The sequence below is a fragment of the Lathamus discolor genome, chromosome 5, assembly GCF_037157495.1.
Source record: "Lathamus discolor isolate bLatDis1 chromosome 5, bLatDis1.hap1, whole genome shotgun sequence".
Lineage (NCBI taxonomy): Eukaryota > Metazoa > Chordata > Aves > Psittaciformes > Psittacidae > Lathamus > Lathamus discolor.
The window spans coordinates 46,364,576-46,383,064 of record NC_088888.1 but is presented as its reverse complement, the minus strand read 5'-3'; the positions used below and the strand labels follow the sequence as shown (position 1 = coordinate 46,383,064).

The 18,489-nt window shown below is 38.0% G+C and overlaps 1 protein-coding gene across 4 annotated transcripts in view; it reads right to left on the bottom strand.

Moving 5' to 3' along the window:
- Positions 1–13,671: 13,671 nt before the first annotated feature.
- ZDHHC14 (zinc finger DHHC-type palmitoyltransferase 14) overlaps positions 13,672–18,489 on the bottom strand; it is a 102,541-nt gene continuing 97,723 nt past the window's right edge. For 2 of the 4 annotated variants that reach the window (XM_065680619.1, XM_065680620.1), the window contains exon 9: positions 13,672–14,956. In XM_065680619.1, the coding sequence (XP_065536691.1) occupies positions 14,555–14,956 (402 nt within the window). In that variant the 3' untranslated portion in view covers positions 13,672–14,554. The remainder of the gene's footprint in view (positions 14,957–18,489) is intronic. The other 2 variants (XM_065680622.1, XM_065680623.1) reach the window with 1 other exon arrangement.

Genomic DNA, 18,489 nt, shown 5'->3' with positions numbered 1-18,489 from the left:
AACTGGTGGGTGGCTTGAAATTCCATATTATGTTGCATTTGGCTAGGTATTTGCTATTGCTGTGGTTTCATCTGAGTTGAAAGCCTGGGAAGTGCTGCTTTTAAGGTCCTTTCCCCAGAGCTATCAGGAAGCAGCTGCTGAAGGGTAAACTCTGTTTACTCTGTGTGCTGAGCAAGCAGAACGTACATGTACAATGAAGCAGACTCCATATATCCAAATGATTTCAGCACAACACATCCTAAAGTGCAGAACCGTGTACAAATAACCTCCTTACCTAGACTTAAAACAGGTATTAGCTCATCCCTGTAGAAATACAAGATATGTTCCTCCTTTTGTCCTTTCCCCATCTTCTCCCTTCTCTTCCCCCATCAGTTTCCCAACAGACCTCCATTTCTGAACGAGGTGAAGACATGACATTCATATTATACAGAGAATAAGGTAATGCTTGGTCAGACCATCACACAAATACCTCACACAAGTATCCCTTTTCCAGAGCACAGGAACTACCAGGACCATACATACACAATCCATCCAGCTTGACAGCTTTTCGGAGAGCACTTTAGCTGAGAGTATCTGACAGAGATGTACCAGTGTAATGCCTCTCCTGTCACTGTGCAGTGCTGCCTTATGTAAGACTTACATGATCATCGCCAACAGACTCTCACGAGTGAGAAATGAAGTCCTCCACAATAGCTGTGTTGTACTGAAACTTTATCACAACTGCATGATGAAGACAAGATTTCTTTCAAAGAATCATACCAGTTGTCTTAGGAATTTTGGATGAGTTGGCATAAATAGACTGTCACAATGCATCCACTAAAACTGAGCTATTTAAAATTTCCACCATGTTCCCTATGCTTTCAGGTAAGACAGTAGGATCTAAGTACTTGTCCAGCTTTTCTTCACCTCTATTGCAGCTCAGGAAAAAAAAAATAAATCAAAATCAAATCAAATTCAGTAAGATGTTCCGAATCTTCTGTGAGTTGTTCCATTAACGACCTTTCCAAGCAGAATTAGTCAAGCCTCACAAGCCTCCATAAATAGCTACAGTTACTCCTTTTTTACAGAACAGCTGCAAGTGTCTCATGGAAACAGTGAAGCACAGGGCTCAAGCAAGTAGAGCTGGCTGGGTAGCAGTTGTGTAAAGGATTTAGGGCTCAGAGTCTCAGATTTGGCTTTCCATAGGCCTTGCACCTTAGCAGATGCTGCTGGCCTGGCAAGAGCTGGAAGAAGGGGAATGAGCATGGCCAAGGAGCGGGAGCCCCACCAGAGTGAACCAGTGGTGTATTAGCCCAAGGAGAACACAGCTGCCAGCACTGAGAAAAGTGGTCTGCCCAACATGCCCCAAATGGCCAGACTAATGGGAATGAGTTACCTTGCTGGAGATTCAATTTAGACACTACGAAAATGTGTCTAATGCTGAGACTACTGAAGCAACAGAAGATGTGAGCCTGGAGAGATTGTAGTCTCCTTCATTACACACTGTATAAGCAAAAATTGTTCAGGCGTTACAAAAACAGGTATTTGTATGTGTTGGGACACAGAGATGGGTGAGATGCTTTCAGGGTCCCTTCCAGCAATTTAACGTGTGGTTTAACACTTTCAACTCATATCTTTTGCTTTCTGTGAAACATAATCTACTGCAGTACCAATACCAGCTTAACAACTTTAATGGGCCACACACCTAGAATTTAGCTTCCTCACAGTGAAAATGGTGGTTGGGAACAAAAACCCACCCTTACAAACTACATTTCACTTCCTCATAGAGCTAAACTTTCAGTTCCCAGGGCCTAGGACGTGGGTTAAATGAGAACACACTACTCTAATTTTGAGACTGAGAGGCTTCAAGCATTAAAAAAACCAGCTAATTTCCTGGGAGACACAAAAGCTTCTCACTTTCTTGGAAATAACAAAAGGCAAATAAAACCTCCAAATCCTAGAATTTAAGGAGGGCAACGTTAAAACAGTAAATGAGGGAGGACAGCAAAATCTAATCAAGTTTACTAGCTCACACGTGCATGTAACTCTCATCACCGCACAGTACTGATACAGACAGTATCTGCCAAGCACTGAATCACTGCTGCCTCAGATTGTTTTACAAGAACAGTTGAGCAAATAGGTTTACATTGATGCCAGATTACAAGATGTTGTAATTAAACAAAAAACCATTAAATTTTCTGTAGGACTGACGTAGCACATCACTGAACTCAACTGCACCGAAACAAGCAGTTATTCTGAAAGGAAAACTGACAAATATTTGTTTTTATAATCCAGTAACTTTTAAATGCTTTGATGTAACAGTACAATTAAACAAGGCTGTTACTGTTCCCATTGCCTTCTAGACCTGTGCACATAATCCTTCATCCCTGACATTACTGAACACAGAGGATGAACACTGAACAATGATGAAAGAAAAAAGATATTGCAAGCAGCAGATTTGCTCTAACACCGGGTGAATCATGTTTCTTTTTGTATGTGCCTGTTCACTCAAGTGTTAAGTATTTTCTGAATTATAGAACACATAACGTGGCTTCATCCCTTCTGGAAAGACAGGTACTAAATCATTTATAGGTTGTGCCGTCCACCAATCCACTTACTTACACAAAGTACTCTGCTATCTTGAAGCTTTCAGTAGACTTCCAAATGAGCTTCAAAGGAATTACTTCAGATAACATTCAGAAACACTGGGGAGCTGCAGAAGTACATTGAAAGAAACTGTATTTTATGGCATACTTTCTTTGATCAGGAAAAGAAAATCAGGTATTAGTCAGCATTAGGTAGACATGGCTGAAAGTCCAAGCTATAGTGGACTTGCATGTGAAGAAAATCAAAGCATAAAACAAAATTGTATGGATTGTTTAGAAGGGCTTTATAAGCAAAAAAGAGACTTAAGCAATCATCCTGAGCCTGTGTATGTGCACGTGGGCATGCATCCTCCGAATAATCTTGAAGTTACCAGAGAATGATGACAACAAGCTGCTGTATTGAGGGGTGGAGGTGGGTGTTCAGTTAATGTGCTGGAGGCAGGGCTGCCATTCAGCGAGCCTGCGGCAGGCTGGAGGGCAGACAGGGTCTCTGTGAAGTTCAACAAGGAGCAACACAGAGCCCGGTGGCTGGACCACAATAACACCCCACAGTGATACAGGGAGTGGCATCCTAGGGCTGTGAGAGACAGCCATGCTGCTGTGGCAAGACAATCACAGAAACTATGAGTCCTGGGGAGGAGGCTGATACTCCAAGGCTTTCGAATGAAGAGCAGATGGCAATATATTCTTGTATCACCTAGCTCAGACTCAAAATTAGTGTCTTGCCAATCTAGGAAGCAAATACAAACACTGACCAGAGAAGTGCTGACAAGTGATATTTAAGTGCAAGTGACAAAGGTGAGTGTGGTCAGAAAAAAGGACTACTTACAAAGCCCAGAAATAGCTCCCATGAGCCCCATGGCAGCTCTTTTGCCATATGAACTGAATGTGGCTTTTTGTCTGTTTTTGAAACACGTTTCATTGACAAAACCAATGCAATCTTGTTATTCCCCTATTCTTTCAAATGCATGTAACTGTAGGGAAAACATTTTTCAGTTCATGCAACCGCAGAAGAAGTTAACATTTATCTGCTCACTTGATCATAAATACATCTGTGTCTTTGTTATACCTGTAAACTCCTCTGTTCACTAAGGCAACTTAGAAAGACCTACATAAGCAAAGGAAAAAAAAGCATATGAAGTCTTCTCAAAGAGAAGATGTGACATTTGAGGCCCAGTGGAAGGCTACAAACCTCAGCATCTTCCAACATAAGAACTGAACATCTGAAACTGTTTATAGATGATCCTCTCTGCAGAGAGCTGCAACTAGAAATCAAGAAAGGAACACTACTTAATGTTCCTTTAGAAGAAACCTCCTAGTAGAACATCCTCCTTACAACAAATTGAGTAACCAAAGTGGGGCAGAGCAACATTCAGAATTGCCACCTCGAAAAAGAAACTACAGGTGAACTAGTAGAAGTTAAGTATTTATGCAATTCAAATAACAGAAAAGCCCAAAAATATTTCCAGCTCCTTGCCTGGGGGAAAACTGCAACTGATTGCATTGTCCATTAGAAAAAGGTTTACCATTGAACATAAGGAAAGAAAACAGTGCCTAAATCTGTGAGGACAAAAAACACCTCTGACCTACACCACTGTCTTGGGACAGCACCTGGCTCAGCAGAGCACTTTGGTGAGATATTAAACCTGGGTATTTGTTTTATTGTTGATCTGGGTTATACATTATCTGCTATAAAAGACACAGAGCATTAAAAAGCTATGTTCAAAAAAGTATACCAGACTTTCTACACACAAGAACAGTACACTGTTCCTTTTATCTCTTACCTTGTTCAGAAATATACGGCTCATTTAATTACAAAAGTCTACATATATCAAGAATAATGTTACACTAACACAGTATTTGCCATTTATGTACCCCTGAAAAGGTAAAAATTAAATAAATACAAATCTTTTAAGTGGGGGGCTTTTAAGGTTTTGTCCTCTGAGCTGTATTTTTTGGTAGGAAGTTCCATGTCTTATCTAAAAACTTAACAGCATCTAAACACAAATACCCCAAATTCTGATTTCACACACAGACACACATATGCTTATATTTCTAAATTAGTTGCAAATTGTAAAATTTATCTTAATAACTAATAATGTTACACTGCATGTTCCTTACTGCATATTAGTACTCAAACATTTTAGTTACATAAACCAGCATAATTATAGCCTTGGAGAATGATTTGAAAAGCTTTTTTTTTTGAGTGCTACTATTCTGTAAACCATAATAGGTCAGCAAGCAAGAACCAGCACCTGGCTCCAACTTACCAGTCCACTTCAGAGCAATGGTCAGACCCAGCTGCCAGTCAGCATGGGCTGTGCAGATGAGCAGCACACAAGCCTGCAGCTGGGAACAGATAACCTGGTGGTGCCTCTTCAAGTCCTGCAGGTTACCACCAAACCTCAGAGCAGGAATACAAAAGTCATGAGTCTCAGGTATGGTTGAGTCCCTGGGTGGGGAAAGGGAGAAAACTGCTTTTTGTGTCAGAGATAAGCCCTCCTTTTTGTCTTTTTTCCTTTTCTTTTTTCTTTTTTTTTCTATGAGAAATAAAGAAAAACCAGCTCCAGAAAAAGCATGAGAGAAATTTCTGTTTTGAGACTGATTACTTACAGTGTGTTCCAGTACAGAATTTTTGATATGAACAATATCAAGAATACAAAATGTTTATAATGCAGATGTTCAAGCACTGAGAATATGAATAGCATGCTGGGTCAACAGCTAATATCTAGAGTAAGGCAAAATGCTAACAAGTTGTAATTGTCAGGACTGTACACATGCTTAGATGGCAGACAAATATCATGAATCATATAGTAGGCTTCATGCAGCATCCTGCATGCTTCTGCTTCTGTCACTGTACTGGTGCTATTAACAACTTGTTCCTTTCTATCTTGGTGGAGACACTAAACTAAAGACTTTGAGGCTATGCCTTTAAACTTCTATTGCTTTATATTCCCACTAATACTAGTAACCACAGACAAGTATCAGTTTGTATGAATGTAATATTACTCATATGAGACTATGTAACAACTAACACATATTTCTGTTTTATCTAATGCAATCTAATGTTCTTTCCTTACAGTCAGTGAGAGAAATGCATATCTTTAAGACATTTTATGTATGTATTTTAATCAGTGCTGTGCTCTTTAATTACTCTTGGAAAAATATGTTAATAAAATTCTGTAAGATACTATTGCCATTACAGCCAGTGGAAACATGTAGGAAAAAGAAATGCAACCATCAGTCTCAAACCATTAATTCATTCCTCAGGCATCAGGATCACTAATTATTATATGTTAAGAATGTAGGATCAGAGCAACTGACTATTGAGCAGCTAGGAGAGGAACAAAATCTGCTGTAATTCAGGAACAACAGGAATAATACATTCTTTAAACTCCTCAAATAGATCTGCATAAATTAAAATAAAGCCTTACCAGCAGAAACCATCTCTTTATAATAATTCATGTTAAGGCTGATGAACTAATGGAACTGATATGTACAAGAACTCAGGCGCTAACACTTCCAGAAAGCAGGCTGTCAGAGTGAGTGGGCAGTTTACAGACGTACTGGGCACATGGTTAATGCCTTCCTCATGTAAGAATTATTATTTTTTTGGTTGTAATATAAGGAAACGTCCTATAAATTCACAAAAGCTGAGTTTGAAAGACACTGCGTATTTTGATACTTATTTTTTAAAGGAAGAGCACACCTTCAGCATTATGAACCAGAGGAACAATACAAGTTTGTTAGGATAGATTTCCCTAGGGTTACATCTATTTTCACAAGTAGTGAGCTTGATACGCATAGATTTCTGTAGCAAGACATTTGGTGCTGACAAATCAAAATTTGATGCCCACACTATTTGTGTCTTTTAAGGATAGAAACTTTGGACTAGCTCTAGTCGGGTCCTGTTAGCATTTGGATTGCACTAGGTATGCTGCTGGAACCTATCTTCTGGTTTATTTTGTATTTAAAAGAAACCTAGTTTGTATTACAAGACTGCTCCATAATACGAGCTGAAGTGCTAAGCAGAGATAACCGGAAAATTAATTTCAGAGTGTTTTAAAATACTCATGTGAATACATACAGAACCAAAGGCCAGAAGACATTCAGACCCAGGCATGTAGTCAGAGTTCTGGATATAAGCCTTGCCCATATATGCCTTTCCCATAACTTATTTTATTCTGTCAACACTAATTTCTAATAACATCTTTTCGGCCTGGTTTCCTATGCAAGTGCATGGTCAGTGTGTGTCTCTGTCTCCACACCCCTAAATAAGAATGTATTTCAATCAAACTACATAGAAAGGTCTTGAAAGTAAAAAAAAAATCTTGTGCTTTTCATGTAAAGGAGCAACTGAGACACTCCTGTTCCTGTGTGCCTCCCATGCCCTCCAGGAAAACTCCCTGGTGAGCTCAATGACAGCCTTGGTTTCAAGAACATCCCACATGAAAGAGCAGTAGGAAGCTGGGCTTGTTTTGTTGCAGGCTGAGGGTTTCTCAGGAGCCGCAGAAGGAAGGGAAGCGGCACATCAGGGTGCTGGTAATCACAGAGGAGTGGGGTGACCAAGGGGGTAAAGGCTGAGTCAGATACATCTGCCTGCCAGACTGGAGGATCCTGAACTCACTTGCCCCAGCATTTTTGGAGGAGATGAGGAAACAGGAGGATGGAATAGAAAGGTCACCCTAAAATGGAAAACAGGAAATTTCTCTGCTTCTCTTTGATATCAGAATCTGTAATCTAGAGCAAGTCATCTCATACCAACTGCACCAGTTCTATTACTATTGTGCAGTAAAGTCTTGTGACACAAGTCCTAAAAAATAGTGTGGGTTTGGTTTCTTTCTCCCAATTTGTGTCAACTGTTTTTAGCATTCCTGACTCATTCCATCAGAAGTTTGACAAATAATTAAAAAAAAAAAAAAAAAAAAAAAAAGGGTCTGATGTACTACAGAATATTGATTTAGGGATGGAAGAGGATTTTAATATTTGGTATAGGAGAAAAATATTCAAGAGTAAAACAATATCAGAAACAGCTTCTACTCACGTAATTATGGAATAAATCATTTAACCTTGTTTTCTTCTGCAAATGTAACTATAATAAAAGACAGACATTGTGAACATGAAAACTGTCGCTCTGCACTGTTCTTTAAATATTTCAATAGAGATGAAAAGCCATATAGCTAATAAAATAATACTAAGTACATAAACCTGCTATTGATTTAAAGATTAAACACCATTTGTGTTCCAAAAGGATTTCCAATTGAAGTTTTCATAATCTGTGGAAACTCTTCAGAACCTTGTTTTTCACTTCAACTCAGGAAGGAAACCAAATACATAAAAATGAGTGCTAGAAACTTAGCCAGTTGGTCAGCACTGCTGAGCATGCTTTTAATTTGCTGTGACCTACCTAGAAGGAAACTTCACACTTTGTGAAAAGATAGAAAAGAGAAAAAAACCAAGCCCACCCTGCTGTGGTTTTGGCCAGGAACTCCACCCTTCCTATTCCAGCCAACAGCCACAATCAGCTGCCACACTACAACGAGGCATGTAGCAGGGCTGACAAATTAAAAAGCCAATAACCAGTTTTCTTTTTACTGCAACAAAAGCGTGGCTCACCTGCAAACTATGTGTGCTGGTTTGGGCGGGGGTAGAGTTAATTTTTTCATGGTAGCTGGTATGGGGCTATTTTGGACTTGTGCCGAGAAGAGTGTTGATAACACAGGGATGTTTTAGTTATTGCTGCACAGTGCTTGCACACAGTCAAGGCCTTTTCTGCTTGCCACCCCTGGTGACAAACTGTGGCAACCCTTTGCGCCCTACTGCTTACTCTTCTGACAGGGTAGGAGGCTCAGGAAATGAGTCTTAGAACTTTAACACTTTGCTACCAAAACCCTCATGCTTAGCGAACATTTATGCAACAGGAGTCACCTACTTGTACCCTTCACACAAACACTGCTTTAACTACAGTGCCACCACCTTGCCTGAACTTTCCATCATTCTGTGAAGTTCATTCCCTAACAAGTACAACACCCACATTATCCACTTTATCTTCCACCTCCCAACTGGCGGTCCCCAGTGCAGTCAGATCCCTGCAGCTTGCTATGGACAGACTACAGCATGACAAAATGTCACACAATACTTTTGAGCCTCCTAAATTCATACCCTTTTCTCAATTGTACATGATGCTTTCAAGAAGAGCGCAAGAAAGGCTCCAAGCATTCTCACACCACAGACCACTCAGCCAATTTGACTAAGGCAATCCCTCTGCATCCTTTCTGTAACAACACCTAAATGTGTGCAGGTTAAGTCCCAGCAGCTGCTACCAGCTTCAGGTTTGGGAAGATTTTAATTATAGAGGGGTTAAAATTAGCTTTGTTTTTCCAAGTTTTCAGAAGAGGCAATGTAGCTGAACTTGGGAAAGACAAAAAATACATCAAGGTAACACCGACATTAATGTTTTATTGTCAGTGGAACTGACTTCAGTATATACTGCAAAGTAAATGTATCTCTGTGGGACAGATCTTTTTGGTTTGTAAATTACAAGGTTTATGTAGCCTGTAGTCTTAGTACCTATTTGTACACTAGTCACAGAAGCTGTGGCTGAACTGCAGATTTCATGACCAATTGGTGAGAATACTCCTTAGGAAAACACTCTTAGTTAAAGATGAGCAAATTTAATGAAGGTACCACCAAGAAAGACAGAACCGTACTACACCATTAACTTTCTCAGTGCAATAGCATTGAGGTATGGAAATATAGAATGCTAAAACAATGATCAGTATAGAAATGCAAAAAGCTAAAGCAATTACCATTTTTAGCATGGTCAGTATCTTAAGCTTCCCATCAAGTTCAAACGGACCAAAATTTCACTTTTTTAATATTTACAGAAGTATTTTCAAAACAGAAGTAGGAAAAGATACTGGGGGAGAGGAGCATGAGGTCAGATCAACTCCTCCCACTTTTCTTATCATCTTCTTACAGTTACTCTCTCTCAAAGCTTGACCTTATTTATTTTTTTCTCCAGAATGATTTTTAAGAAATTTCTCACAAATACCAGCTTGTTTCTTCTTTTAATCTTGCTTGACTGACAGCTGTCCTCTTTCCCCTCTTCCCATGTGGCTTTTTTGTTTATACCCCCTCCCTCTCCTTCCACAGCTTACAGGTAATTCCTCTTTTCCTCCATGTCACCCGCTAATCTTCTCTCTTCTGGTTTCACTCAGTCTTCTCCCTTTCATCTTATTATTCTTGTCCTCTTTGATCTACCTCAGAAACAAACTCCTATTTATTCTTTTGATAACATGGGAAAGTTGTTCTCCTCCTCACCCTGCACTGTCTGTGGTGACCTTTCAAATGCTTTAGTTGAACGTTAGAAGATACCTGTCTTCTGATGATAGAACCATATTACTCCATCAGCTCAGAATTAATCTAGATTTGCGCAGGTTTAAGCAGCTCACTTAATCCCACATGTCCTTTGTAAATTCAGGCAGTGCACGCAGCCAGATGTCTTCACAGGCAGACGCTCAAACCCAGGAAGCCCTGACCCAGATGGATCCCAAAAACTAGGACAGTTTAAGTGAACTAAATCTATATGCAACTGTCTAAAACACATTCCATTCATATTTTGGGCCTAAGAGTATCTGAAAGTGTGCTGAAATATACTACCTTGTTTCACTTCAGCCATTAAAATCACTTGGGCAGCAACTGATTTTAAAACAGTCAGGCTGGCCCATGGCCGGGCACACCATGTTCATCTTCAGGGTACCACTGCTGGTAAGAGGAAGGGAAAACCAATCAACCAACAATCCCCAAACAAGAAAACCCTGTGATGACAATTCCCACATATAATTTAAACCAGAAGAGAATCAAAGTAAAGAGTAGATCCCTCAATAACATTGCTGAGTTCTTCAAACTCCACTGAATTTGGGAAGTAAAAGACAAAGAGAAGCCCCCCATTTGGTTAGTTCTGCAGAGATGTTTCTTCATTTAGTATTTTGAACATTAGGCAATAACTTACTTACCGTGTAGTATTATACTCACTGCACAGATTTAAACAAATACAAAATCTGCAGTATCACAAGTTGGTCACATCCCTTGTAACACCTACTGTTAACCCACAGGTCTTTGTGTTTATGAGACTGGTTTGCTTCCTCTAGGATCATTCACTAGGATCAACTGCAAAACAGCTAATCTTCCATCCAGAGATTATTTTTAATGAATGCATTAACTACTTTATGCAGAAATACATCTACCTATATCATCAGTTAACACAAAGAGATTAAAAGTTGATAAAGGATGCACTGTAATACAAAAATACAGTAATAGTGACATTTATTACATTACTGTTTAACCAATACTAATATAATCCCCCCTTTTAAAACAGAAAAGTCTTTGAGAAGTCACAAGAACAAAGAGCCCTTAAAAACACTTTATGAAGCACTGTATTTCATTCTACATAGAATACTATATAGAAACCTAGAAGAGAAAAATGTTATTTAAAAAAGCCACAGCAGAATAAGTCTTTTTTTTTTTTTTTTTTGGTAAACTAACCATTTTTTACACATTTTAGATTTTTAAGAAAAAAACTCTTTTCTGAAAGTATCAACTTTCACTTTAATTCTGTATTTATAAATCAGACAAACATAGAAAGAGCTATTTAGTATTAATATTCTAACTTTCAAGGGGAAAAAAACCTGGCAGCATTCACTAGGATTATAATTTTGAATCCCTAGTGTGCATGCTCTGTAATCAAAGTTCAAACAAAGTAAAACAAAATAATCAAATCTGTAGAGCAGATGCTGAAGAGTTACTTTGCTGACTCATTACAGATGTACATACAATTTCCAACGAAGGGAGCACCTGCTATGAAAGACAGCAGTGATGGAGGTGAGGGGAATGGACCAAAAACCCTGTTAGAGGCACCTCTTCGATCAACCTTCTGCTAAATCACTGCCTGCTGTCAATCAAAGACTGGAATTGCCACACCAGATGGGTTAATAAACTTAGTTCTGAAATCTTCCAGCAGATGTCCTCACAAGGCAGTCACCATTTAAAAACCAGACAGATGGGTGGGGAAACAGACTTGAAGTAAGGGTGATATAAATATATAAACAAATTCACAGTATTTAATTTCTTCTCAAACGGGAAACTTAAAAACATAGGCAGCATGTTAAAAAACATAAGGCTCACATTTTAAAAACTAAAGGAAGAAAAGTCACCTGAACAAGTACATAACTAGCACATATTTGAAGCAGCACATCTGTTTCCAATTTAAGTAATTTTCACATCTTACTTATAAATAAAAGGTTCAAGAAATGATGGTGAAAAGCATGTAGGCACAAGGAAAGTATCATAAAGACTCTAAGCCTGCCCTTCTCCCTTCTGTTTCATGTTAAAACTGACACTAATTCTACTGAATGCACAGAGCTGAAGTGCAGCTTTCTGCACTACTCCCCAGTGGCAATGACATATAAATGTTGTCACGAAGTTGATATTCTTGGAAGCACAAAATCTCTTGGGTATTTCAGGAAGCCTTAAAAAGAATAACTTCTTAAAATAGTGATCCTCATCATTACGGCTACAACTGGAAAGGTTTGATAGTACAGTTGGCTTGCCCTTCTATGTAGTGAGTAATGCACCCACAGTTAACTACATATAAACACCTGTGAGATAATGATTCCATCAGGTACTGGTCTACAAACTTAAAGCAGTTTACCTAGGCCTATGAGACAAGTATCTCCAGCCATCAACTGTCATTTGCTTTAATGCAGATGTAAATGGCCTCACAAATGAGAAGACACATCAGGGAAAGATGAATTCAAGAAGATAAGCATCACGGACTCTTCAAGAGCAGAGAATTAGGGCCGATACTTGGGGCTTACTGGGAAACCAGCCAATTGGGTCACATCAGTCACTACAGTTTTACTGTTGGAAAGAATTCGAGACTGCCCTAGCTTCAGGAAAATGCTGGGTGGGTGGCTCCAACAGCTGGAACGGACTTGTCTGCCAGAGCTTCTTTGGTGGACCCATTATGGCACTTATAGACAGAAAGCATTGCTATGTTAACCACGCTGAATTAGGTCAATGCTAGCATCATCAATTATAGAAATAGATTGCTTATGAAATCTTAGAGTAGCAGGGGTTTTGTCAGTATCTTTTCCGAAGCTTCAATAGCGTGGGTGACTGATTTTCTGCAGGCTGATTGCCCTCAATTTCAACAATGAAAGTAAAACCAAGAGACTTTTTAGCTTGGTATCAGTAAATGACCACAGTGAATAACACAGAACTGTTACACTGCTTAAATGGTGAACGCTTTTGTGCAGTAGAAGCATCAGATAAAGCACATTCCGCATTTAGTTTGTCCTGAGAAAAGAAGAATCTAGGTTCCAGATCCTGAAAACCATGGTAAATAATACAATATTAAAGCTATTAAACTTTCTCAGTTTAAGTAAGGTTCTCTTCAGCTGTCACAAAAAATATCGTTAATCTTTCTATTGTGCTTTAATGAAAACCAAACCAAACCAAACAAACAAAAAAGCACAGGAATTCCATGGAATCAAGATTCCTATTTAAAATATTGAAGGAAAAATATTTTTCAATTAATTAAATATTGTGCTTTAACAAAATATTGCGCTTTAATTAAACAAAACAGCACAGAAAAGCACAGAACAATTCTATGAAATCAAGGTTTCTATTTAAAATAAAGGACAAATGCAAATGAAGGATGATGGCTGGGGGCAGCTACAGTCTACTGTTAGCCATTTAAGATTACTTCACTGTCCACACAGCTGTTTGTCTGTACCTTGAATCTTAAGCCCCTCACCCTTAACCATATGATAAGGAACATAAAATTACAGTCCAAGCAGTGGCTAGCTCTACTGCTTCTAAATAAAGACTTATGGGAACAAATACACATATCAAACAAAAACATAAGCGATGCTGAAGCAATCCTAATCGCAACCAGCTCTTCCTTCATAGCTCTGGTTTCATTATGTAAACATGTTCCAGTCAAATTTTACAAATTATGTCAACAAGTCATTATTTTCCCCTCCTTCCCCAGGAAAACTGTGCAAGGATAACTGTACACATGTCCAAGAAATAGAGGATGTCACTTTATTGGAGGTCCACAGGTAATCGTATCACATTAGGGAGTGGAAGAATTCCGTGGTATGGCACAACACAATACCTCACTCTAAACACTTAAACAGAGGGTTAAATGATATGCAACATGATCAAATCAGTAATTCTGCATCTTCTAGGCACCACTGATTAATTTAAAATAAACTTTCATAAATTGAAAAAAGAAAACTCGTGTAGTCCGTTAATTCCTTTGTTGCACTGTCTTGAAGTGAAACAGCACTTGAAAGTCACAAATAAAAAAAGCAGCACTTTCTCTTAATACCAACACCACTGTAACACATACTGTAGCGTGGCATGCAAATCCATATCTGCAGTCTTTTTTTTTTCTTTTATTAACAAATGGAATGGTAATTTTCTATCATCTCAAATATTAGTAGCATAACATAACATGTAAGTGCAGATCATTCTGGCCACAAGTGTGGTAAGCCTTAACAAGTGTGTATTACAAGAGCATAGAACACAGAGCATGACACTTACATCCAAGAATCTCTCTCTTTTATACTGTATATGGTGTTTGTTACAGGCTGACTTCCAACTTGCTGTACCCAGGCTTCAGGAAACAAGATTATTGACCACTTCTGGTTTTGTTTAAAAATAAAATGCAGCCACCATCATAGCACAACCATTAACCACCTGATCAAAAAAAAAAAAAAAAAAAAAAAGCCATAGCTCCACTGAAAAAATAAAACTTGTCTTTTTAGTACACTCCATTAGGCAATAAAGTTTCCGTTGTAGGCATGTTATGAAGTCTTACAGTGGTACTGCAGCGTCATTCCTGTTAAGAAGATATTTATATAGCCACCAAGAAACGGTGCAATATTCAAAAAAGCTGTTCAAACTGAGCTAAGCTTCACAAGACCACGTACTGAGTCTTCATGCAATGAATCCTGGCTGGCTAGACTCAGGACGTGCATTGTATGGCTGTGTGCAATAGGACTTCCACTTGGCAGCATCCCAGGGGGTGATGGAGCTTCTTCAGGAGTGAGAAACTGATGACCTTCATGTTCCTCTTTTAATGGTATCATGTCTGTCAAACCTGTATCTGATGTGAGATTTGGCATAGAGGATGGTGGTGTTGGTTGCCCTAGAGTTAAAGTTGCACAAGGCCCACTGATAGAAGTCTTTCCTGGTAAAGGTAGCTCTTCACTAGTTATGCTTGGCTCACTCTGTAGTAGGGGGGTGGCAGCAGCCTGCAAAACGAATTTAGTGCTCTGAATGCACTGATCTTGGTCACACTGTAGAATGGAAGAGTGTCAAAATCATATAAGGCAAACACAACAGAGAAAAAGGGAGAATATGGACAAAAACATATGGAAAAGAATGGGATATGAAGAGAAGAAAAGAAAAAAAGAAAGCCATTAGTATCATTCCATGGTTAGCCACCCAAAAAATCCCATTGCATGCTGCCCAGGAAAAAAATAAAATAAAAGCATGCATAACTGAGCCAGTGCTTTGGATTACTATCACAGTAAATGATGATAAACATTTACGTGTTCACTTGAGGGTTTTGGTAATCCTGAAAATAGCATTCTGTGAGTACCGTAACTCAAATGCTTTGCATATTCTTGTTCTAAGTGGTTTGGAAAATCTAGTTGCACAGACCATGTGTAACTAACTGCATTGGGCATCTCAAAACCTCCCCAATTCCAAGTGAGCTGAATCACTTCCACACTACTCATTTCATCCTAAAGTAGACAGCAGTCCAGAGAGGTACCCAAAGGCATAATCAAAGCATCTTTCTAAGTTCATAAACAGTAGGCAAGTTATCTTTTCATAATTGGTCTTCACATGCAGGAAGTAAGGTGCTGTAGAAGTTTTTCATGAGAATCCTTTTGATGCAGGAAGTTTTATAAAGATATAGCTAACAATACAGCCTCTATGAGCAAAAATTCCCCCCCCCTTCCAATTTAATACATTACATATACACTCTAAAGAATATACCATACTATACTCAGAACTCAGGAGGATGTGTAGAAATTTGGCAGCACTGCAGATGCATTAATTTGATATCAACTTCAATGATTTTTAAGCTGTTTCTTGACAATGTGAAGAATCAAGGTACAAACCACAGGTTTTCTGGCAAGCACTTTCACAATAAAAAGCCAAATTCAGCATGATATAAATCTGATTAGGCTCAATGAGTATTACCAGGAACACTTTTCCTCTACATCATTCCTAAGAACGGTTTATACAAAATTATCATTAATTCATTGAGATGACAAGACAGGTAGGTGTTTCAATGATGTCCAGCTAGCTGAGTAGTACACCTACTGCCAGATTCAGTTTCTTTAACACAAACTAGCATGATTTTTAAAAGCTTCCAAGGACAATATATATTTAGTTCATAGCCTGATCAGCTATAAGATCTGCAGATTTTCAAAACCCTGTTAGATTCACTTGCCATACTACTGTTCTGCTGTGCAAGAGAAACACTACAGTTAATGAATACATCTATAAATTCAGTGCAGCAAAGAAAATTTGGAAGCAAGCAAGCAGAATAAAAAAATATATCCAGAGGTAAGATATGCCTATTCACGGTTGTTATTTCAAGGGTTCAGTTAAGCAGTATATTCTGCTTTTCAACTTATTTAGTCTAGATCAAATTACTGAAAGATGTTACAAATCCAACACCTGTTCAATATATTCTGAATCATTACCATTGCTACTAACATTACAGCAATTCCCCAAAAGCTCATTTGAGTTTAACAAGCCACTGTAATATACTCTATTCAAACTCACGGAAAGACTTTTGCTTACTTTACTGCATGATGAAAACCATCACTCTGATATTTTTAGGTTCTCGCATTCCACCACTGAATAGCTTAATGACGGATGCACACACATTACATGTAGAAAGCATGCAGACTACTTGGTCACAGTAGACAGATAGTATTTTAAACATGTCTAAGCATTTTAGGACTCCCAGACCAAATACTTTGACAGGCAGAAATCCGATCCTTACTCAATTACTTATTTTCCAACACTTTTCAGTAAGATAAATGCACTGATATCCTGTTACATAAATTGAATTAATATATGTTGCAAACCATTTCCCCCCCCCCCAAAATAACATACAGCCCCAGACGAAGAACTTGGTAAGTGGTCTTGTATCATTTCAGAGGGATTACTCACAGGCTTAAAGCCAAAACATTGCATAAGTACCTTACTAAGAAGAAAACTGTCAGCATCTTTTAAAGTCAAGCTTTCAATTAGTAATTCAGTGTGAATAACTCTTTCTTGATTAATATGCTGTTATTCACGCCTGCTTATTTCAATTAAATTACAACCCTTCAACCAGCCTTACTATGCAGACCTAAAAAAAAAAATCTTTGAGTTTTCAGACTTCAAAAAGACCAACAAAACTCATCTTCTCTGAAATGCAGTAGCCAAAGAGAGTGTTAAATAACAAAGAAATGCCTAAACCCACCAGGGTATATTGAAAACAAATAACATTAACATCTGACTGGTTGCCTTAGTGAAGCTTCAACACTGATCTTCATAAAGAAATCATCAATGTGATCCAAGCAATACAAATACATAGTTTTAAATTACCTGAAGGTAATCTATTTGAACTCATTCTATAGCCTGAATTAATTTTCTTCTTACCAGACTCAAGTATATTTCAACTGAATTAAAAAGACAAAGTATTTTTACTGAATTAAAAAGACAAAGTAGCCTCATAAAGCTCCACTGAATAGAGCGTTATAAAAATGTTTCAGGCACTGCATATCTCCTCTTCATTTTGCATGCACTTGTCACTTCCTTAAAGCCTCTCCTCTTATTTAGATACATTTCAGGTTTTCTCTTTTTTTTGTTCTATTTAACAGTGATCAACATGAAGTATCTTACGAAAATACAGGCTGTAAACAGCTTTTGAAAGTGAAAAAGACCGGGGTTTGTACTCGAAAAGGCAGATGCGTTCTATGTGTTCTATGTGTTCTATGAAGCTCTCAAAAACATCTGACAAGACCAACACATACTATACAGCTAACATACTCTTGAGTCTAACAGCCAACACAAAATTAAACAAGAAAAATAAAATTTGTTTATAGGGTTGGCATGGTGGTTTTCCCTTGATTCTTTATTCCACTGTTAACTAAATGAAATTTATTATTCACGTGAATTATTCCATGCCAGTGTTTCAAATTAAGTAAAAAAGCCAGTAACTGTAACAAAAAGGAAGCCAAGCACTGAAATCTAAATAGCTAAAAATCTACCACAGAAATTATTCCACCAGTACATTCTTACTTCAGATCTATTGATTTTATTTTCCACTTAAAATTTCCACTGTTTCAGAGGAACAGCAGATTCTGAAGGTAAAACAGGTTTAATAAGCTCTGCAAGTACAGAAATTCAATTATTTATTTGCATAGTAATTTAAGCCATCTCTGCATTTATTTTCACATCAAAAGGTACAAATCAGAACAAATCATACAAAACCTAAAATTCTGTGTTTATTTCACAAATAATAAATATAAACAACTAAGGAAACAATATTTTTCAATTTTTTCTGAAGAAAATATGATTTTTTTTTGTCTAAGCTACACAAAACATACATGTTAACACAGCTGTTGTACATGACGATATATTTTTCATATTCCTAACGCCAAAGTCAGAGATTATTTACTTTCAATTTTAAATTAACTTTGTTAATATTTTTCTCAGCTTTAGTGACATTAAAGAATTGTCCTCAGAAGATAGAGAAAAGCAGTTGAACTGTCTCAGCAGCTCTGAACAAAGTACAAAACAAGTTCGGAGGAGACTGTCA